Source organism: Tachysurus vachellii, chromosome 1 (genome assembly GCF_030014155.1).
Source record: "Tachysurus vachellii isolate PV-2020 chromosome 1, HZAU_Pvac_v1, whole genome shotgun sequence".
In the NCBI taxonomy this organism is placed as follows: Eukaryota; Metazoa; Chordata; class Actinopteri; order Siluriformes; family Bagridae; genus Tachysurus; species Tachysurus vachellii.
The window spans coordinates 17,190,057-17,214,981 of NC_083460.1; the positions used below are offsets into that span (position 1 = coordinate 17,190,057).

A 24,925-nucleotide genomic window follows, 5' to 3' on the forward strand; every position below is an offset into this window, starting at 1 on the left:
AAAAGGGAAGATTGCACAAGCCTAAGGCTTTACAGCAGTCCTTAAAATGTCCAGAACTGAGACAGAGTTATCAATCTCAGTGATGGAGCCGCTGGTGGTGGGAGATGTTGGGAGGGGGACTCATTCATGATGGAGGCTGGTGTAATGTCGTTTAATACTGCTGCTCACACATAAACTGGAAGTGAACTAACAGAATCATCCTATTGCCATGACCTTCTGGATAGGTTCTTAACATCTGGGAATGCCTGAAATGAGGACAGGCTACATGAGATGTTACCAGCAATTTTATGCATTCTATGCAGGTAAACTCAATTTTTGAAATATTTCATATTAATTAAAACTGTCAGCTTCCAGTTTATGGTGGTCTTGTGCTCACTGTAGCCTCAGATTGTTGTTCTTGGCTGACAGAAGAGAAACCTCTGATATTGTACTGTAACTGAATGGAAATCATCTCAGAAGAACATGACCTGGATGAGTATCTCTCACGACCTCTCATGTCAACAAATGCTTCTCACAGGATGTTCTTGTGTCTTTTTTTTAAACCTTTCTGTGTGAACAGACTGTTTTGTGTGAAAATCCCAGTAGTTCAGGTCCCTTATTCAGTGAGGAGGACTTTTAAGAGGATTAAGAGGAGAAAATGTCTGAAAGGTGAAGAGGAAGAAGAAATGTAAGATTACCAGTTATATTATAGGTAACATGTCTGACATGTTTGGTCCTAAATCACTCTTAAGATAAGATCCATATCATCCAACTCTCATCATCATCCTTATCATACATGTTTAAGCTACTTTAGGAGCTCTCTGACATCATTATTTGACTCTTAATGAATACGGGCTCTGGAGTTTCTGTAATACTCAAACCAGTCTGTCTGGCATAAACAAAAACTGGGCAAAGATTTTTTAAAGGTTTGTGAACCCCTGTCTCTCTCCTTCTCCCCTTCTCTAACATCCACAGTATTGTCAGTGCTGTATTAATTTAGTTTACGTCAGATGCTCAGCATAGAAATGCAACTAATTGTGCATGCAAGGAAAGTCAAACTTAACTTCCTCAGTTTCATTATATGCAAAGATAATACTGACGAGCATTTTTCATTTTAATGACTGTTTTGACAGAGTGTTATATCTCTCTCCGAGGAAGTGGATTGAGGTTGTTAAGCAGCACATGGTAACATCTTTTCATTAAAGACAAACCCTGTGGAACACATTTTAGTGCGCAGTGTCTTTTTATTAGCAGTGTTCTAAGTGTGTGTGTGTGTGTGTGTGTGTTTGAATCATGCAATGTAGACAGATAAAATAAGGAAAAAAGGAGAGTGAGCAGGGAGAAAAAGAATAGACAACGTTATTCATCATGCAGTGATGGCTGATATGAGATATCCATCAATATATCTAACATCGCTTCTAAAGTTAGTTTCTAAAGTTTACAGTGGTGCAGAGTATTTTTTTCTACAAAGGACTACTTGTCATTCGTTTCTCTGCCTGTCATCCTTTCCTTTCTTATCCTCTGTTTATGCTTTCTCAGAGTAGGACACAACAAGATGGATAACTCAGGAGGATGGAGTTTCAGAAGATCTTTAATGACATGAGAAGAACAGAAACAAAACTTAAGAAAGACACAAATAGAGAAGGAGATGAAGGAAAATCGAACAAACAAGTAAACACGCCAGAGAGAAAGATGAGGAAGACAGACTAACATTTCACATTCATTATGAATAGACAATGGAGAGAGAAATAGGCAGACAGAATGAGAAAGCTGTTTCTGATAATGAGATGAATAATTTAACAGTAAACTCAACCCAACCTGACTTTTCTCCAAAAGAATGTTTATGATCTTCCAGATAATTATTTCTCCTTTTTTTGCCTTACAATTTCCATCGGTATACAGCAGAGATCCAGTGGTTATGGTTCTGTGCTAGCTGATGTGAGTTCAAACACCAAGAGTAAGGATGTGGTAGCTCAGAGGTTAAGGTGTTGGGCTACTGATCAGAAGGTCATAAGTTCAAATCCCAGGTCCACCCAGCTGTCACTCCTGGGCCCCTGAGCAAGGCCCTTAACCCTCAGCTGTATAAATGAGACAACTGTAAGTCACTCTGGATAAGAGCGTCTACCGTAAATGCAAACGGAAATAATTTAGACCTTTGAGCAAAGCCCTTAACTCTCAGCTTCATGTCTGGTTTGGATTCTTCCTCGCAGTCAATGTAATTTGGGTAAAAGTGTCTGCCAAATGAATACATATTAAAACTGTGTATTAACAGAGATCATGTGTGAAATGAAATCCTACAGATGCTAACAACATCTCAGTAAAAACGTCTCTATCTGTTTAGAAAGCTCCATCTTTTCACGTGCGTGAAAGTTAATAACCTAATGATTTCATATAATACACTCAAAAGTTTGAATCAGCTTCAAAAAAGATGTCATCTAATACTGTTATAACTCAAATTTATATTTCTAATTCCACTTCATTAATATATGCAGATTAACTCTATTCATTACAAAGAGAGAGAGAGAGAGAGAGAGAGAGAGAGAGAGAGAGAGAGAGAGAGATTTTTTTTTTTTTTAGAAAATCGTCAAATACAAATAATAAACAGTTTAGTTAAAACACAGTCATGGATAATAAATGTTTAACACTTCATTAACTTTTATTATTCCCAGTTCATTGAGATCATTATCATACAGGACATTTACAAAAACTCTATAATAAAATATAATTTTATGGAGATTATTAAAGCTCTATGCGCATATTGAGAACTACAGGAATTGAACGGCATATAAACCTGTTTTTATATAAACATTTCACGACATATTATGTGCCAATAAGATTTAATAAAGGAATTCTTGTGATTTTTCACCGCATGTTTCTTCAAATGTTGTCGATGACATTAACTAATGCAACGAAACAGAGGAAGATGAGGGGGAAAAAAAAGACAAGCAAAAAAGGTCACCCTCAGTTACAGTATATGTAAAGATCCTACTCAGACACACACAAACACACAGGTATTACTATACACTCAAGGCCAGTTACTGACCCTGTTACCCCTGGCACTGACGTTTGTAGTCAAGCACCTGCTAAGAAGTTAATTAGAAACACCTACTACTGCAGTGACTTTACACGAGCACATGCCCACACACAACATTTATGCATTAGTGCCCTGAGCTATAGAACTTTAGAAGGAGAAAGCAGAGTTCAAATTTGAATCAGTGCATCCGAGTAGTTTTATCTATCCCATTTTTTAGTATTTTGCATTCTTGCCTCAGTTTTGGGTCAATCTCAGCCTACATACAGTAACACCATAATTACTGCCCAGACTCCAGACCAAAGGTGAGTGTGTGTGAGAGAGAGAGAGAAAGAGCAAGTAAACCAAGATTTCCTTAATGCACCCGAGAGCATTACTGACATGTCTGCATTGGCTGTATAGAAGGCATAAAAACATGCTCCTTATGTTTTATGTTAGTACCTTCAAGGGTGACATTTAATTTATATGTACTGTAACATGGCAATACCCCGGACATCAAGGCTATAGGACAGGCCAGTACATCAGTGGAATTAAAGGCCTATGGGCAGTTAACATTGTCACCATAAAATCTAGAGCTGTATCATCATTATTCTCTCTTCTTCTGCCTCTCTTTTCTGCAGTCGCAAGTTTGTCACAGTCACGCTAGTACACAATCGGCGCTAAAGAACTGGGTAGAGAGCCGCAGTTTATGATCTTTCTGTGTGAGACCTGTGTCTTGTCCTTCCTTGAAATGGTAGCACATATTACATACTGTTTGTGTTTGTTTCTTTCAACTGCAGCAGCCTTAACAATAGATCCTTAATTAGTCTAATGTCAGAATCTAAACTAGTCCAAAAGGAACAGAGTTAAAAATGTTAACTTTGTCGATAATCTAGCCAGTGACTTCTGTGCTGGTCCCAAGCCTGGATAAAAGAGGGGGTTGCATCAGGAAGGGCATCTGGGGTAAAACATGGTGAGGATAGTTAGGTGGAAACAGATGATTTAGCTTTAAGCTTTTATGGGTATTTTATCAAGTGAAAAAGAAGGCTCCAGTGAGCCATTACACTGCTAACAGCCAAAGACTTGCTGCCATTAAATGTTGTGAGCACACAGTAAATCTGAGATCAGCCCCACTTTTTTTATTTGTTAATTATTTGAGCTGTCAACCTACATAAGCAAATATACAAGTGCTTTATCATAGAACATCATTCTGTGGATGGAATATTAGTAATTACATCATGGTGTTCAGTTCTCAGTGTGACAAAAGCCATTTGACTAAGTGGGCATGACAGCAGGCCACTGGACTGGCTCTTTAATATCCTACGCTGATGTTGGCAGAGCAGTGCAGTGGATGTGACAGCCACAGTGATATTCTTAAACCCACACTGACCCAAAACTGCAGTGTGCAAATGCCTAAGACAGAAAAAAAAGAAATCATTATGTCATCTTAAAAAAAAAAAGTGTCTCCATTCTTCAATCCCACCACCACTACTGGTAGCTTAACGTGTAATTCACATGGTCATAATGTTCAGCCTTAATACAAAAGATTTACAGATCTATTGAACAGATTTCAGGGTCTCAGTGAAATGCAGATGAATGAAATGTAAACACTTGAACACAGAAACATCTGGGCTCATAAAAATACTTAGTGTAAAGAGTTTCTCCTATTCTAAGAAAAATTCTAAGAAAATTTATAGAAATGTTGGTGTTTCCCCTTAAAATGAAAGAGAGGATCCTAGAAAAGATAAAAGTTCTTCATAAAGCATCTTAATCCTTAAAAGAGCTCATAAGGTAAAGAAATGAGGAGGACTTTTAAGAAGATGAAGAGTTTCTTTATCAGAGGAGAAAATGGCTGAAAGGTGAAGAGGGAGAAGAAATGTGTGGTGTACGATATTTAATAATGATAGTGAGTTAATAAGATGATACAGATTAGATTGTGTATTTATTTATTTATTTATTTATAAAATTTATAAAATCATATTAGAGATAACATTTTTACTGTATTTTTTTTATTTATTTATTATTATTTATTTGTTTGTTTGTTTGTTTGTTTGCTTATTTATTTATTTATTTATTTATTTATTTATTTATTTATTTATTTTTATTGGACAACCAATCACAGTCTTCATAAGAACGTGTCACCTAGTAACAGGATAAGCCCCGCCTCCTCTCTAAGATAAACGTTGTTGTATTGTCCTTGTTCAGAGTTGCTCAGATTTTGGTCCTGAACCACTCTGAAGATAAGATTCATAAGAGCTTTCTGAGATCATTATTAGACTCTTTATAAATACAGTCCCTGATTCAGATCATTATATTCCGTACAGATTGCACCGTCCAGCACATTCTAGCACTAATAAACTATGTGTGAAATCTTATATTTGGACATTTTAACTACTACGATGAAATAAACAGAAAATGTCTAAAGTTCCTATTTTTTATTACATTTTTTAACTACTTTGCATGAATGCCTCAGTGACTGCCATCCCATTAAATGTTCTTCATCATCGCTTTACATTTTGTAGTAATAACGCCGTACAATTTTTGCATTTTACAGAATTTTTAATGCTCTTGAACCACTGGGGAAATATAACTGACAAATCACACGGTACATTAAAATTACAGCAAAAACTGATTTACTTGTTTGTAATATGATGTGTTTATTTGCCTTCTTCACATTAACAGAATACCTCCAATCTGTATGTAAATGAACTACCTAATTACTGAAGAAAACATGATTGCTGCCAGTTTGATTCAGCATTACAGTCGCTCTAATTAAAGATGAATCTATTACATCATACTAGGCAGTAGGTGTAGCATCACACCTATCCTTGACAAAAGGTCACGTTCCTTCATCGGTATGTCCTACTGACTATTATTCACATTTCCGGTACAATTTACATCTCCACCTAGCTTTTAAGTTTCATTTTAAGCTATAACATTCTGCACAGGCCAAGCTAAGAGCTGATTATACGAGCATAAAAGGAAAGATCCTGATTAGCATATCACTGGAATAATCAGAGTAATTCGGGATGTTTAACAGAGAAGCTGGAAATGGCAGCCATTCAAAGTAAGCTATTGCTGTAATCTCTCAGTTACACAAAGTTTATTTTATTTCTTTTATATTCTCTCTCCAACCCCGACTCAGCTATGTATCTTCAAGGGCTGCGTATTTTTGAGAACATAGACAGAACAGGCTCTTTCTTCACGTCTGTTTGCTGGGAGAAATGAGCTTTTTGTTAGCTGGATGTGAGCAGGATGTACCATGTCAAGCTGAATTGAACAGATGCCACATCAGACATATCTTGCTAGTGTGTGTCTAACCGTTGTCTTCTGATTCACAAGCAGGACTTTAAACACAGCAGACATTTTTACCTTCACCCTCACATCCACAGGCAATTAAAGCAAATAAATTGCCACATAATGGGTCATAAATTGTATGTAAATGTTTTTAGATGGTCAGTTCAACCAGTGATATGCTGTTAATGTAAGAGCTATAAACCTGGCAGTAAATAAAAGTCCTTGCCTTTCTTTTTCGAGTGCTCTTGTGGCTCTGAACAGTAGCAGGGTTTGATTAGAGTTGTGAATCATTCTTTATTGCAGATTTCAGGGACCGTTATGCATTAGGACATCAACTTAATGCTAAAAGTTATGTACATGTAATATAGCTTTTTTCTTAATGTATTTATACATATGGCTGATATCCATGGCTAAGATTGAAGAAAAAATGTGGCATGCATTATGAAGGACCACACAGATAAGCCACCCTGCTGCAATCATTGACCAAACTGTAATTAGTTAAGGATTGGTGTATTATTCAAGCGCAACCAATAGATTCGTTCAACTTGCATGACTGCATCAGATAAACAATGTGAAGAAAGAATGTTAGCTGGTTCTTCATGGGTGTGTGCATTGTCAGCTGGTGTGATCAGAGAGTTGTCCTGGGAAATCACAAGACCTTGACATCTCGAGGGATATTCAGCAGCTCTGTCTTGCTGGGATTTATTTTCAGGTGATGAGCTGCCACAATGAGACATTCTGAGACCGGTATGTGGAATGAAAAGAATATGAGGTGTGTGAATGTCTTCAGCATCATAACTGTATTGAAAGCCCATGTGAGGGTATGACCCCACTCACAGAAAAGGACCAAGCACTAAGACTTGTGGGACACCAGTGAATACACTATATAGAGCAAAGGTCAGCTTCTTTCATGTCACCTGACTCAACTGCCCCTCAGGTGAGAAGCAAACATCACCATACTGTGCCACGAATTCCAGATTCATGCTCAAACAGATAAGTGAAATAACCTGGTATGTAAATCGGTAGTCTGTGAAGTCTTTTTCAGGATAAATATAACCAGAAGTCTTTAATGTGCTTGCTACAAATCTGGATATAGATGGAAGTGATGCAGGGGAAGAGGTCTTAAAAGATATCTACACAAGACATCTTCTCCTGTTTTCAGATCCTCCTTATGGCAAGTGTGTGTTTTAATATTTAAATTTTTCTTTAGCCTGAGCAGAAAAAAAAGATGATTCCACTGTAAATAAGACAGTAAGCTTACTTTGTCTCTGACAATACCTTGCAACATGCTGAAATATTCTGAAATGTCTGCAGTTAGACCTGCACTTGGACTGGTAACTTAGCAAACAGACCGAGACAGAAAAACACAATGTCAGATATAATTAAACTGATGAACTGCCTACACTAGTACTCACGGATAAGACAGCATTGTCTACCGTCCACACACCCCTGCACATGCACACACACACACACACACACACAAACACACACCCACACACACACACACACACCCACACACACACACCACATGTATCAGAGAACTATGAAAAGCTTATGATTGACCACAGCTGGCATTCAGAAAGTACAGATGTGTAATATGTGAGTCGAGTATGTTTGTGGCTGACAGACAACAGGCATGAAGACGCTGATAATCTGTCTCTCACAACACCAACTCAAGACAAAACAGCATTAAAAATGTTGACCTTCATAAGGAAACTTCCTAAACATGGTCACTTCTGTGCTGCTTATTATATTTCTTCAAATGTTTAATGGACAGTTTTCTTTAGCTCATGCAGGCACTGAAAGTGAAATTCTATAAAGCCCATGCTCTTCTAACATGCTATGCACACACACACACACACACACACACACACACAGGCACGCACAGCTACTAAAAGTGATTAATCTGAGATGTTAAACGGAAAAATTGCATTAAATGCCGAAAAAATGTAAAGATGCCACACTAACTCTGACACCATGCATACGTAGAGAGAGAGAGAGAGAGAGAGAGAGAGAGAGAGAGAGAGATGAAAGATGATTAACAACAGGCTGTGAAATCTGAATTTAGATCAGCTCAAACAGAACCATAACATGAGAGATGAAGAGGGAGAGAAAGAGGGTGTTCAAGCATGAGTGTGAGTCTGAGAGAGCGAGAGAGAGAGAGAGAGAGAGAGAGAGAGAAAGAGAGAGAGAGAGAGAGAGAGAAAGAGAAACAGAGAGAGAGAAGAACTAGGACTTATTCACTTCCCAGCAGCTCACTCCATCATACTCAATCGTTTCTGTCATAGATAGCCAACCCTGTCTTCTGTGTTCATCTGATCAGTGTACAGAAGAACCTCACATCCAGTAAACAGGTCAACCTGGAGATATTTTTCAGAATACACCAGAAGGGGAAAAAATAAAAATAATACAAATAATATGAGTCATTGAGAAAAACAAGCACGGCCTGATTCAGTTGACTGACAGTGATTAACATGATCGAATGACAAAACCAATATTGTTTCTTTTCTTTTTCTTTTCCAACATAAGGTCATGTATTTTATTATAGATAAAACTAATAGATATTTTAGCAAGCTAACTAACAATAAAAGCTAGCAAAGGTTTTTGAAGCTAGCAAACATTCAGACAATGCTTTCCCTAAAACACAATAAAAATGTTAACACTAAATAAATGAAAAAATATCACAATGTACCAGAAAGTGTTGAACAGGTCTAGAAAGGAAATAAACTAGTTTGTTCTGCATTCCATTAAGAAAAGACTGGAGGAATTTTATGTATTTATGAATGCAATTGCAAGCTCATGTGATCAAGTCTTACGTGCAAAACACTTTATTTGAACGTCAGACTTGATTTCATGAGCTTGCAATTGCATTCATATGTCACAATGACAAAAAAAATAAACATAAAATAGCAAACTAGCCTCTGTATTCTCTCCAATAACAGGAGAGGAGCAACAAAAGTAAATAGTGTGAAAGGCCTTGATATGGCCAATTATACAAGTGTGAAAATAAACGCTAGATTTTTCTTAAAGTCAACTGAAAGTTCTATCACGCTTGAAAAACTTTAATGTGTTGAATTTCTGACAAAAAAATAGTAAAAGTAGTCTTCCTAAATTATCCATATCCCATAATCCCCCAGATTTGGTGTGGCAGGCCACTATTTTGCGCCCCCAGTCTACAGTATATGAAACCTGCATATGAGTGAAAGTCATATAGGTACATGTAAATAATTAATCACACACAGCTTGCCTGACCTTCACATCTGAGCACACGTCATACACACTGCACCATGGAAACAACTGCTTTCATGTTAGAGAGGGAAGAATAGAGAGAGAGAGAGAGAGAGAGAGAGAGAGAGAGAGAGAGAGAGAGAGAGAGAGAGATCAGGACTCAGTATGAACAAGTGTGTTTGGATTGACACTGATCATACATGTATGTATCTCTGCTTAGGAATTCAACAGACACTCGCTCCTCATGCTGTCTTTATGCATTTCACTTCAACCCGGCTGGATTTTACAACAGACAAATCTTTATTACATTTCTGTATTCATGGAATTCATCCTGTGTGGAAGTATAAACAGCGGGTGTGCTTTCCATCACACTGCCTCCAGCTGGTTAACATCACTGTGACCTGAGACAGCAGAATTGCTTTAACGCTTGTCTCTTAAATATTCTCTCGAAATTGTGTGTGTGTGTGTGTGTGTGTTTTATATACTGTAATAATGCATTACAATGGATTTACATAGTTTTCTGCTATTTATCGTGAATTATATATTTCATGAGCTACAGTATCCTTACTAAATACCTATCTAGGAAGCTAATGCTGCTTACTTTGACAAACCTATACATGCTGTATGTTGATCTTTTGTTGTGGTGTTTAATAATCCTGCCAGACTCTTTTTAAGTGATTAGCAGGATCTATTGCTATAAAATTTATAATAAGCCTATACTTTATCCTTATGGTATTGAGCGTGGTTGTGGACGTAAGGTGACCTACCCATGCTAAACATTCAGGTTATGCATGTTAATCATGATGATGATGGGTAAAAAATGACCTGTACCATGTGAGCAATGCACCTACAAATTTCCATGCAGGTTTGAAGGCAGATAGTAGCTAGGTAGTCAAAAAACAGTATCTTACTGTAGTCATGTCTCATGCTCAAGTATACTGCAGGGGGATGATGCTGATTTAATCCTTTCTGCAGTATGGCTGTGGTTTGGATTTACGCCACATAAAGTTCAAATTCTCTCTCATTCTATCTTTGTTTCAAACTATGTTTACAGGGCTATAAATTGACCTTTGATCCAAGGTTGTACTGTACAATTAAAATAAAACAAGAAAGGCCCCCCTTAAATCCCTCACTTATAGCACTGTTGTGAGAGTAGCTCAGCTTTCTTAGCCAGCTTCACTCCTGGGTCCTGTAGGATTGACGGCAGTCTGTCGAGAGCTCGACAGTGACTGGCTTTTGATTTGTGGAAGAGCGAAGAGTCGAGCTAGAGTTCAATTTAAGCCTAAAATTGGTTTAACTGAACCGTAGGGAAGAATAAAAATACCTGACATGAACATCACAAGATATGACTCTAATATTGAATTATATAAATAAATTATGTAAATATCATTATTATCAAGTTATTATCATTTTGTATCATGCATAAAATAAATTTTATGCAGAAAATAAAACACCTTTCATCTCTGACTCAAAACAAATACATAGACACACACTATAATGCCTAAAGTTTGCGCTGAACTGAACATCACACCCACCCATATGTGGTTCCTCCCCCACATAATTGTCCAGAATGTCTATTTTTTCTACATCATCTTCTGGCTAAATGGGTAAAAGGGCAAAATCTAGTACAAAGAGTGGGGGTGTTCGTTGTAGCAAATCATTATTAACCTAAAATTAATGCATAGTTTTGGAAGAGGATGTTCAATACTCAGGTCTTCAAATAATTTTGGCCACATAATGGGTTAGGGTTAAGTGTTAATGGTTGGGGTTATTAGTTAACAGTTGGGGTTAAGGGTTAGGGTTAATGGTTGGGGTTATTGGTTAACAGTTGGGGTTACGGTTAGGGTTAATGGTTGGGGTTATTGGTTAACAGTTGGGGTTAGGGTTATTGGTTAAAAGTTGGGGTTAAGGGTTAGGGTTAATGGATGGGGTTATTGATTAACAGTTGGGGTTACGGTTAGGGTTAATGGTTGGGGTTATTGGTTAACAGTTGGGGTTAGGGTTATTGGTTAAAAGTTGGGGTTAGGGTTAATGGATGGGGTTATTGATTAACAGTTGGGGTTAGGGTTAGGGTTAATGGATGGGGTTAAGGGTTAGGGTTAATGGATGGGGTTATTGATTAACAGTTGGGGTTAGGGTTAATGGATGGGGTTATTAGTTAACAGTTGCAGTTAAGGGTTAGAGTGAAGGGTTAATATTTGGGGTTATTGGTTAACGGGTGGGGTTAGGGTTATTGGTTAACAGTTAGGGTTAATGGTTGGGGTTATTGGTTAACAGTTGGGGTTAGGGTTAATGGTTAGGGTTATTTGTTGACAGTTGGGGTTAAGGGTTAGGGTTAATGAATGGGGTTATTGGTTAACAGTTGCAGTTAGGGTGAAGGGTTAACAGTTGGGGTTATTGGTTAATGGGTGGGGTTAAGGGTTAATGGTTGGTATTATTGGCTAACAGTTGGGGTTATTGGTTAACGGTTAAGGGTTAGGGTTAAGGGTTACCTGTCATTTGTGTTTCAGTTCATAGGAATCAAAGAATGACTATTACCAGAGCTTTATGAGATATTTTTCATGTTTTCTTGATGAAAAAGATAAAAGGTATTCATAACAGTTCATCCACATAGCCACCAATCACGTAACACTTTAGCTTCCAGCAAATCTCTTCATCTGATGCCGTGCCTAAAGCATTCGATACAATCAAATGCCACTGTGGAAGACAAGTGGGTGGGAAAAATGGAGGAAAGTCTGAAACCTGATTAAGGCATAAATAGGCTGTAGTATACTTGTCACTATTACTCTGCTTTAATGCCACAATAAATGTGAAATAAGATGTCCATGGTGCTGGAGGACCTGAAAGGCCACCAGGTTATTTTCTTCAGTCTGAGATTTAGCCAGTGAAACAAAAGACTGGAGTAGAAGGAAGCCAGTTTGAATTGAGTTTCTTCTGGTGTATATAAAGGTGGATATTGATTTAGACAAAAAAAAAAAAACAACCTTAAGAACAGAAGCCACACTGCTGAATATAATGACACCCTCACAAAGCTTATTCAGCAGAAATCTTCACTGGACCTCAAAAAAATGACCTTTAAAAGACCCATCATGCATGATTTCCAGATAGAGCCTCATACAATCTACATATCGTCGCTGTCGGGTGGAATCCTCATATCTCCAAAACCGTTATTTTTCAGGAAATTAAAAAAACAGCGTACCTTATCTGCAGTGCACAGGGTTTAGTCCGCGTTGCAGTGGATTGTCTTGCATTAAATTCCTGTCCTTAGACGAGCACCAGAACTAGCGGGGGTCAAGATTTGTTTTTCTTTGAGCCCAGTGTTTTGAAGACATTTACCTCAGAAGACGCGTTGATTCATTGCGACTCTTATTAAGGAGAAATATGCCACAAAGCTCTCAAGGGGAGTGAGGAATAGGTGGACAGTTGAAGTGTCCAATGGAGTTATGAGATTTGTGCTCAAGCTATTTTCAAGACTTTAGATTGGTTAATAACTTGTAAAAATAACAGACCCACGTGGGGACTGACCAATAGCATCGATATGTGAAAAAATATGAAATTGACCAAATTTGGACATTCGTCCGACAGCGACGATATATATTTATATATGTTTTTAATGCAGCACCTGACAACCTTGTAGTCAACTGAAGCTCTTTGTTGCTCATTAATTCACTACAGTAATTAATCATGGTTCTTGTGATCAAACTGCAGTCTTACAGACATATAAACATATAAATGTAGAAAGGTGCTTTTCACTGTGTACTTCATAAATAGGTGCAGGCTACAAAAGAGAAAAGAGGGGGAAAGGGGAAAGATGCACAAAACGAAATTTGAAAATAGAAGACTGTCGATGAGAAAGCTACAGAGCAACGTGAGCTAATTCTGGATGAGATAACGTGTGAAAAGAAAGGATTTGTTGGGATAAATGAGCAGGATTTTGAGCCAGTTTTAAACTGTAAAACATTATTCCCAGAAACAGTTCGTCATATAATAACAAATAATTTCCAGGGAGAATCATAAAAGAGTTTCTGTCTATTCCACTAAAGGAAGTAAAGGCTCTCATCTGCTGCCTAATCACCACGTTACAGCACCATTAGATAAAAGACCAACATTGAGGCCTGAAGCAATATAGCTGAAACATGCCAAAGAAAATCAAGGCAGAGCCTGAACAGGTGAGAGTAAAATAATGTGATGGAAAATGAAAGCGTGGGAAAATGTGAAATTATACAAAGGAATGACTCAGCTAATGGACTGCATGAGAAACCTGAGAAAATGAAAAACAAAAAGTATTAATCAATAGAATGAGATATTTTTTGGGAAATATGTTAAAAATTAAGCTCAACACAACTTTTGTGTTCAATTTTTGTTTCTATTTAAACGTTAACTGATTCCATAGAAGATGCCGGAAAAGGGTATAAGACATTATATAATAGAAAAAATGAGCAATTATCAGACTGTATCTGACTGTAGAAATGACATTATTCATAATAACACTCTCTAGTGTTTATAACAGTTTATAATCACACCCTTCGGTGTCACCCAAATGAGGATGAGGTTGACTTTTGAGTCTGGTTCCTCTCAAGGTTTCTTCTTTTTGCATCTAAGGGAGTTTTTCCTCCCCACAGTCACCTCAGTCACTTCAGACTTGTTCATTAGGGATAAATACATACACATTTAAATATAAATCTAATATTAATCTTTGCACTTTTGCATTATATTAATCTTTGTATAATAAAATATTTGTATTAAGCTTCTTATGTTCTGTAAAGCTGCTTTGAGACAATGTCCATTGTTAAAAGTGTTAATTCAATGCCCTGTCCAATGCTGTCCTCTAACAGACTCAGAAGATACATCAGATATTAATCGAGTAAGTCAGACACCACAACTGTTCCTTTGTGCCTAAAACTGATCATTTTTCACCGTATATTTTAGCCATAAGTGCTTTGAGAACATTAGAAGAAGAACAAAGCTTTATTATAAAACATGGAGATGACTAGCTAACCTTCAGAAGAGGACACACTGCTGATACGCTGTACCATATTATGTACCACATGAAAACTGCTGAGTTTGTTTGGATGTGAGCTGTGAGGAGAGCAAAACCAGATGCCAGTTAGCAAGTCTTATTAGCATTAGCATAATTTTAGGTTGCCAATGAACAACAACGAAAATTAGTTGCTAAATAAACTTTGTGTCAGTGGATGTATTAATATGGCTATGAATAAAAGCATGACATATATTTTCATATGCTACAAAAAAAACACCAGATATTTTTTTTAGTGAACAGAAAACAAATTCTGTTTGGATATAATAATATTTCTAATTATCAGTTGCTGAAAATGATGATCTTGTGTCCTTGCGTTTGATATTTTTGTGTTAACATTCACCTTGCTAGTATAAAGCTGCTGCTAATGCACTGTAACATTATGGCATCATTAATATTCAATTTCATTTGCATATTAAATCTTAATAATAATGAAATATTAAAATTTAATTTAAAAATTGGCAATGCTAATCTTCATGGGGGTTAAGCCAGACATGGATTATCTCAAATGCGCACACACACACACACGCACAGACCTCTCTCTCTCTCTCTCTCTCTCTCTCTCTCTCTCTCTCTCTCTCTCTAAATATGGGCACATAAAGATGGAACAAATGGGATTCGTTATTTCAGAAATGGGGTATTCCTGTGTGTCTGCATGTGTTATGCCAATATACCAGTATCTATAATGGTGTTTGCTTTGGAATGTGTTTAATTAATTTTGGAGTGACAGACAACTCAATTAGTTGTCAGACTGTTAAAAAGTGCATAAGGAGAAAAGGAGGAAGTAGAAGAGTATGAGGGACTCTATCAACATTACGTTTCTACAACTTGTTTCTTCAGACCAATGTTTAGCCCAATTTCTTTGAGTTCTTTTGACAAATCACATAATTTCACCTTACGGTGCTTAAACATAACGAACAAGAAAACAAATTTGATTTCATCCTAACGGTCAGATATTCAATTCCAATTCCTGGCATCAAAGATTTATAACAAAAGCAACAACACAGGCAAAAAGAGACCCGAAAGAAGGTGAAGCATACCGGACCCTGAGACAGCAAAAACTGTCCTGTTTCCTGTATTTAATTAAATAAAATAAATACTCTTTATTTTTCTTTGCCATCCTGCACATTTAGAACTATGACAGGCTCTTAGATAAAAACATGATCCACTACAAACCCTTTAATTTCTCCATGAGGGCTTTATAAAAGTTTATCTATTACCTGTTGTAATGTGGTCCCATAGGATTTAAGAAATAAAACAGATTTACTCTTCTGTTTGAACATTTTATAACCAGCACAGCATCAGCACCAGTGATGCTCTATCAGGAGACATCAAGACAAGTGAGATAATGGAGGAGGGAAGAAAGAACAAGGGGATGTTATCAAATGGAGGTTAAGAAAGGATAGCTCAGTCTTGACAGCTGCTCTGCTCCTTCGGTGCAAAGGGGATAGATTGAGAAAAGAAGGGTGGAATTAAAAGAAAGGAGAGAACAGGATTGACTCTACAGGAGAGAGAGAGAGAGAGAGAGAGAGAGAGAGAGAGAGAGAGAGAGAGAGAGAGAGACCACAGTGACAGACCTCATGATAAAAGAGGTCAAAGAATAACAGAAAGACAGGGAGTGCAAGCAAAGGATAGAAAGTCCATGGGTTTATATGTGAGCCATAAAAAAGATTCCAGTTAAATGGGAGATTTTGTGTCTTTTCTTAAAATAAAATGTATGGGCTTCATGAATGAGCAGCAGCAGGAAAGGCAGGAACCAGAGAACTCAAAATTACAAAGTTATTGTTCATAATTATGAAACATAATTTGTGACCGATTAGCCGTACATGGTTCTTATCTTTTTATAAAAATCCCCCATTGCGGAAATAGTCTCATAAGCACAGCTTGTTTCCTTAAGCATTAGGTAGTCTGAGCTTCAGTAGGCATATTGTGAAGTGACGAAGCAAAAAAAAAAAAAAAAGATTTGATTACTTTCATTCATTTCTTTTCTCATCGTCTGTTTTCAATGGGAGTTAAAGACAAAGAAAATACCGTCATCCATTCTCTCTTGGGAACTCATTAGATGTGATTTACTTCACTGGCCACACATAGAAGAGAGAGAGGGCAGGAGAGAGAGAGAGAGAGAGAGAGAGAGAGGGAGAGAGAGAGAGAGAGAGTAACCTTTAGAGTTAATAATGAAGCCCTCATCTGGCTCGATACATTCCCAAGAGAGAACTGTGTGGACAAGAAGGACTGACAGAGCGAGAAGAGAGATAAGAAAGGTGAAACTTATGGTAGAAAAGAGACAGACATGTGATATGTGAGTGTGAAACACTGATATATATTTTTGTATATACCCACCCACACCAACCCACCCACACACACACAAATACACTCCCACACCAACCCACCCACACACACAAATACAATAAGTGATGTGCAGCATTAGAACAACAATAAAGGTTAATCAGTTACAAAACCCAGAACTGTAAACGAACTCTACACAAGTGAAGAGAACCTCTGATCTTTTCCAGCGATTACTGATCATTGTTTTCTGTGCTCATCACTTAATCAGGAAAATAACATCCTTTCTGGTAGCTGAAGCAGTTAACTGGTTTTAGAGAGAGAGAGAGAGAGAGAGAGAGAGAGAGAGAGAGAGATGTGTGTATGGGTGTGTGTTTGTATTTATAAAACTAATGACCCACATCAGGCCATCCTGAAGCTGAAGAAGAAACGGAACCAGACGACATCCAGCAGAGGAGTTAGACTAACCTCATTAAATACGATTAAACTAATGAACTCTAAATGATTGGCTGCCTTCTACAAGTCTCTTTGATGTTTCCAATCACTTTATTTCTCTCTCTCTCTCTCTCTCTCTCTCTTTGTGTGAAATATGAGTCCTCCCTGCAGTCTCAGACACCTGCAATAAATCTTGACCTCTCCCATCTCACAAAAAAAATCAATGGCTAATTTGGGCACATTCCTTTATGGGCTAAGTGTGTGGAGGTATACTCCACCACAAACACACACACACACACACACACACACACACACACACACACACACACACACACAGTTAGCCTACATTCAGTAGGACATAAATGTTAAGAAATATGCCCAGAGTGAGTTGACTGGACCAAAGAGTACATAGCAGGCCTCTATAAATAAAGCAGTCATTGTACATTTTATACATATTTTTTATGCTCAATCACCTGAAAATCATAAATCACACCATCTCTCAGGATCAGCAGCAAGACAGAAAGCAAGAGGTAAGAGTTATGGCAAAAGCCAGGGGTGAAGCAGCAGTCACAGAACAACGACTGATCTCAGAATCGACACAAATCCTGCTTTCCAGATTTTAATAAAAAAATTTTCAATAAATTCATTCTAATTTACTTTTACTAATAAATATATATTTTAGACTGAGGTCTAACCTTCTCTAACCTTCAGCAAGACCAGCAAAATATGTGTCTATGTTTAGCATTTATCTCCATCTTCTTTAATTCATCATTTACTATTCATATCTCAAGTTAACATTTTGGTCTGGCCTTTTTTTCCCAGACTTGAATGTTGGTAGACAAATTTTATTGCTCAGTAAATATACAGTCTAATGGATTATGACAAGAGCTAATGTGTATTCACAGGAGAAAGTAGAGATAAGAGATGGAAGAAATGCGACATTATATATATGAAGCCTTCTGGCCACCACAGCAGAGGGTTGTATTTTTGAACACTTGCCACATCGATCCTTGCCACTGGTCAGCCTTAGTCACTGACCGTAACCACTGGCAACTGAGCGTTCCTACTTCAAGAACATTCAAGAGCCAGCCTTGAGGAAATCACAGCACACTTCAACCATACCTTCATCTCTAACTGCTAAACTCAAGCCTACCTATCCCACACAGGCTTTGTCAGCCACCAGTGAACCTGCAGGCGATCTTCATTCGTGTACAAAAATTGTTAACACTTCATTACTTAGCTTCTCTCTGGCCCAGTGCTGGTCCATCTTTAGAAGAACAAACACTTAAACTGACCATTCTGAAGCAGCATAAGTGTTAAATAAAATGCTACCTCATTATTATTACAGTATTATTAAACTTAAAAAAAAAACATCAAACCGTAAGAGGACACATTGGCCAATCTAATGGACCAATTAGATAAGAATGGCATATCGTGTTCGATATATAAATCCTAATGGAATATGCCCTTTAGCAAAAATAACCCACTATTACCCTATTGACTTCTAGCATGGCCCGTCTTGAACCGTAACGAACATCAGCTTTAAAGCATCAGTCATTAGATCCATCCTGCTGTGCAGGCTTTCAAACAAGCATTGCTGGATTTCATTACAATGCTGGGCTACAGAGCTGAACTGATGAATATTCAATACTTCATACATGCTCATACATGCTGTGGTCTCACATTCTCACATAAATATGCATGAGGACCTTCGGGCATCATCAGGTTGTTCCAGTTTTCCTAGAAAGGGTTACTCCATTGTACACTTTCTCAAACTTACACCACTATTCTTTTAAACTCGCTGTGATTAAGTTCTTAAGATTGACACAAACGTCAAGGGGTACACATGATAACAAGTTATAAAAATTGAAGTGTGACAAGATTTTACAAGTGAAGGCCATATCTCATGTACATATTAGACAGCTAGACTGACATACAAGGTCAATATGAATAACACACATTGTCTATGGACATAAAGTGAATGAATTCCAAAAAATAAATAACAAAATCTGTGAGGCAAATAGCCAATTTTATTTAAGTTAAATTAATCTAAGTTGTGACTTTACTTATGCAAAGTCAGTAATATTGCCCAGTGTTATGTGACAAGCCATGTTAGCTTTCTAAATTGGGTTATTTGACAAACGACATAAAGCTAGGGATAAACCCGAGTGCTCAAAGATAGTTTGAAGCGTGACTATGTTATAACTGGGAGTTGAAATGAGCAAAATTATCCTTGCTCCCTGAGTGGAAGAGATTGCCTGCTTCCTCTCCCATGTCAAACACACTGACAAATAGCCAATCATGGGTGTCTGTAAGCTCATATATTGTATATGTAGAAGAGAGCAGGTAGATCTTTCTTTTCACGCTGTGATTTTAGTATAACATATGGCAGCTTGTGCATCACCATTTAGCATTATGCAGTTTCATATGCTTATATTCTTTGCTAGCAACTAAGACAGAGCTAAGAATCCGTGAGGCAGTTAAAAGCCTCTCACCATAACAGGTAACTAATGCCTTCATATAAAGGAAATATACACAGAATTGACAAAATGTTGGCTCACTTACACTAGAGGTCCATGATGATTTCATTCAATACATAAGAATCTTAGAGAATAATCAGATAATATATTCAGCAATCTATGAACTCCCTCCCATCTTTCCTCATCGATCTGCAGCTTTTAGATAGTAACCATGCACCTGAGAGGAGCAGGATGGAGGTCATGTGTGGAATAAAAGCATGATGCCACTTCCACTTTCAGATAAATGAGACAACGCCTGCACACCATCTTCATGAGAGCAGATGAAGAGAGAAACTCTCATATAGGTTTAACCTCAGTTAATATACTGTACACTGTAAGGATTTCCGTTTCTGTTTGTTTATGTGTGTTTGAGTTGCTGAGCAGTGTTTAATTCACAGTGAGCCCTAAGGGCAGACAGAACAAGGGTGCTGCACTCCTCAGACTACTTCATTAATCAATCAACTTACTTAGCAAATTAATCTAATTAGCTGCTAATTACAGATCTGGGCAGCATGCCAATGAACACTCAACTCAATATCTTCATATCAAGTCTGCAAGATGAATCTCTCTCTCGCTCTCTCTCTCTCTCTCTCTCTCTCTCTCTCTCTCTCTCTCTCTCTCTCTCTCTCTCTCCCTTCCTCCCTCCCTCCCTCCCTCCCTCCAAGGTTTCCTACCAGTGTGAGGTTTTGACCCAGCTCTCCAGTAGGAAGGTTAGCGGGAAAGGCGTCTTCCCGTGACACCAAATCAAGATGATTTATGCGGTTCTTCGGCACCTCCTGCCAGCCTTGTTTGCGCCCCAACAAAGCACGCCAGGCCCTCTGAATTCTGTGAAATTAAAACACTATAGATCATTTGCATGATTCTAAAATAAACAGTTACTCTTCAGACACAGAAACTGTATTTGGATGAATGTCGTGAATGTGCTGTAAGATACATCTATTAATTTTCAATCCATACACAACAATTACAGGATAAATAGTCATTATAAAAACATGCCAAGGAAATGAAATCAAACCATATGTATTTTACCTTCAGTCTACTGACCTGCTGAAATCTCAGAAAAACTCATTTGTATCAACTACAGCAAACTGTCACCACTAGAGAAAATTCAATTATGGTGTTGGGAACTGAAATGGGTCATTTGAGGGAAAATAAAGCCATTCTGTGTGAGACTATTTCTAGGAACATAAAAAATTTTATTTCTCCATTATAAAAAATTTTACTAATGCAATTCATGTCCATAAAAACTGGAACAGATTTAAATGCTGGAAACATATTCACCAGGCTCTATGTACAATAGTTTAATCTGATGCATATTTATTTATTTATTTATTTATTTATTTATTTATTTATTTATTTATTTATTTATTTATTTATTTATGTGTTATAAACCATTTATAATAAATGTCAAAAAGGTCATTCTATGCTGAGTCCACTGACTTATTTCACTGACTTTTTAAAACAAATATAAACTGTCTATATTCACACAAATCGTCTGACTGTGCTAGCTCTTCTAGCTTCTAGTGGCTTAGACGTTGTGTCACCTAGCAGTGAATCTTCATCTGAGTGCTTAAGTCCAGTTCCATCTAAATTACATTAATTGTGATCAACAGCTGTGAGAACAGCAAAAACATGAGGCAGCAAATTATACAAAACCACTGCGGCTAGAATAATTCAGCATGAACAGGAGGGATGTTTTTAGAAATTGTCAGACAAAGAAGGAAGTGATGAAACATAATGTTCAATTGGGGGTAACACTTTATTTTAAGGGTTGCTACGTACTTGTAGCGTTGTATTATTTATGAATGGCTCAGATCAAGGATGAGGAGTCAGATGAGATGACAGGGTTATATTAGGTTAGGTTAGGTTATGTTAGATTATGGAGAGTCTAATATCTGTCAAAATGCGTACAACTTGAGTTGAGTTATATACTGGACATGGAAGCTTCTTAAATAAGCAATGTTTTAATGAACCACCGACACTACAGTATAGAAAAGTTCTATTCTAAATTCATACATATAAATTCATTACACAAATTCATTGTAAAGACACTTCCTACTGTAAACACTTCTAGTGAAAAAGGATGTAATGATTTAAACTAAGAGTTCTTAGTTTTGGACTCTATACTATATAGTGTGTAATGTTCTGTGTGTCCAGATAATACATATAATAGCTTGATGTACTAATCTGGTGCACTTTTTAATAAAATGTCTGTTTCAGAGTTTGGTTCTCATGTAGCCAACCTGACCTTCTTCACACTGCCCCGTTCAGTAAAAACACTCACATTATGGCCTTCTTCTCCATTAGCAGCTGCTGTTCATTGGGAAGCATAGCATTTTCTTCTATCTCAGTCTGCTGATGTCGGTTTCTGTAACAGCAGACAGGACGCAGCACAAGGGTGGGGATGTGAATTTGAAGAAAACACAAAAATCCATCAATCCAATGTTTGAGATTTCAAAGTGCATTTATATTTCAAAAGCCATCTACAGCTAACTGTGTTGTGAATTTGTTGGGTTAAGTGGGTTAAACATGAGCATACAGACAGCGCTCTAACCTCTCCATCTTCAGTCCTGACAGTCCTGCACTGCTGTGGTTGCAGAAGCGATGACACTTGCGTCCTTCGTCCTACAAAGCAAAACCCAAAATATTTTTTTACCCAAAAGATAATAAATGTTTTTCATGAAAGAACTTTTTTCAAGTTTTCTTTCTGTATTGCTCCATACAGTACCATTTAACCCAGGTAAGAGTCTATACATTCCAGTTAGTGCAAGATACTAACAGAAAAAAAGCATATTTTAAATAAACTAAATGTCTCTAAACTCTTTCTAATCAGCTATTAAATTCATCACAGAGTTCTCTCTATCTTTGAATGATAGTTGCCTTTGTGAAGAAATGTACAGAAACACAATTTTGGAATCCTTCAGGACCTTGGAATTACATTTTTCTATATACTTTTCTGTTGACAGAGCTATTAGCATGCTGGCTATCAATTATGTGATAAGATTATGAATAGCTGTTGTAAGCTAGCTAATGCTTAAAGCACTTTTAGCAGAATTTGAGAAGAGTACCACTACCACACTGACTACGAAGTACAATAATACCCTGATGTTTTTGTGTTTAAAAACTATGTCTGTGCTCCAAGGAATATCATCCATCTCCAAGGAATATCAGCCAGCACTATTTGATCAGCACTGTGTAAGGTTATTGACTACTTGGACTGAGGAAATGTTGAATCAGGAGAAAGAGTTGTATTTGTAAGGGCAGGAATTAATTGAAATATTGGAAATCAATTTACATGGGCAGCAGTGGCAGTGTGACAGTATTCAGCATTATAGTTGTAGGTCCTGGAGCTCTCGAAACAGAGGACACGCAAGCATATCGTAGAGCAGTGTTGTAATGTAACGGAGTACAAATACTTCGTTACTGTACTTAAGTAGAAATTTCACGTATCTGTACTTTACTTCGCTATTTAAATTTGTCAACTTTCACTTTTACTTCACTACATTTCCTAGATAAAATGTATTATCGCCCTTGTCGTAGACGACCACCCCGACGATAGTCGTGAACAGGATGAAGAAGATAACGTTTTACACCCGTGGCCGTATTTGCAAGAAATGTTTCTGTAAATTGGCATGAAAGATTCTTCCTACCGGATGAAGTGCCTCTTATGCCTACGGAAAATCACTGAAATTTTACTTTTTACTTTTACTTCAAATACTTAAGTACATTAAATATCAGAAAATTCGTGGGTCGGCCCAAGACTCGAACCCACAACCTTAGGGTTAGGAGTCAGACTCTAACCATTAGGCCACGACTTCCCCCAAGTTTGATGTCAGCAAGAGCAAATAACGGTAAAGTTAAGTTGATGTGATTCTGTGAAGTCAAGTGTGAATGTGTGGCAAATGGATTACATGGCTCACGGGTCAGGTAGGAGGTCCCCTTAGCAGAATTTTGCTTAGGGCCCCAGGGAGGTCAGGATCGGCTCTGTACTTTATACAACACTGTCGTAAAGTATAAATACAGTAAGTCATGCAGAAAAAAGACAGAAGGTAAATGATAGAATAATTGAATCAAAAAAAAAATAAAAATTATTCAGTCAGTGGAAACTTACTAACACCATTATTACAAAAGACCTACATGCCAAAGCTCCACTCTTCAATAATGTCCAACTTGTCATCAGTTACCATCTTGAATGAAATTGAAACAACATCCAAAAGGGATATCATCCAGAGAAGAGTAATAATAGTGACAGGAATACAGAATAAGTAACAGACAAGCAATCAATATGTAAGTTACAGTAACACACACACAGAAGACAAAGAGGCCTGATGATGATCTGAAGGCTTTTAATTGTAATACTGGCCCTCAGGTTTCACATTAATTTCATTAGCAGTTATGAAGGTGGATGACAGATAACAATGTTTTATTCAGGGTAACGGTTGTCATTGAAATCATCTGTTTATGGAGCTCCTACAGACCACCATGTATACATCAGAACCCAAGCTTAATGCCACACAATATATTACACAGAGGAATTAAAGGATGAGAAGTCATGAATTTAAGCCTTATAGCCTCTACATAACTAAACGTTGTACTTCTTCTTTCGTCTTTTCCCGGTTCAGGGTCGCAACAGCGGATCACATGGTCCACATATTAGATTTTGGCACAGGTTATATGCCGGATGCCTTTCCTGATGCACCCCTACCATTTTTATCTGGGCTTGGGACCAGCATTGAGAGTTAACTCTTCAGTGGCTGGATTAGCTTCCTGTCTGGGAATCGAACCTGGGCTGTGGCTATGAGAGTTAGAGATACAGTAATGTCGCTGGACCACCAGGAGACTGTGTATGGAACTAAAGGTACTGTATGTTTTTTTATACTACACCACCTCCCTAACTAGGTATTAAGACTGAGTACTCTTAGTCTCCTATCTATTGAAGCAGTATCAGGATGTATTTACTGGATAGAGAGAGCATCTGCCAAACGCCATAAAACTAAATGTAAACTAAAAATGAGCTAATCTATAAAGTTGAATTTGTTTGATCAGGTAACCAGAAAAATGATGTAATTGCCATAAATCAGACATGGACAAGAAGAACCAGTTCTTTTTTAAATACCAAGATGTACAGTAAATCCA

At 37.4% G+C, this 24,925-nt stretch overlaps 1 protein-coding gene across 1 annotated transcript in view; it reads right to left on the bottom strand.

Moving 5' to 3' along the window:
* schip1 (schwannomin interacting protein 1) overlaps window positions 1–24,925 on the bottom strand; it is a 264,526-nt gene that overhangs the window by 236,015 nt on the left and 3,586 nt on the right. Inside the window, exons 3-5 of the mRNA XM_060875081.1 lie at window positions 22,344–22,414; window positions 22,074–22,157; window positions 20,464–20,614 (exon numbers count right to left, since the gene is read on the bottom strand). Of these exons, the coding sequence (XP_060731064.1) occupies window positions 20,464–20,614; window positions 22,074–22,157; window positions 22,344–22,414 (306 nt within the window). The remainder of the gene's footprint in view (window positions 1–20,463; window positions 20,615–22,073; window positions 22,158–22,343; window positions 22,415–24,925) is intronic.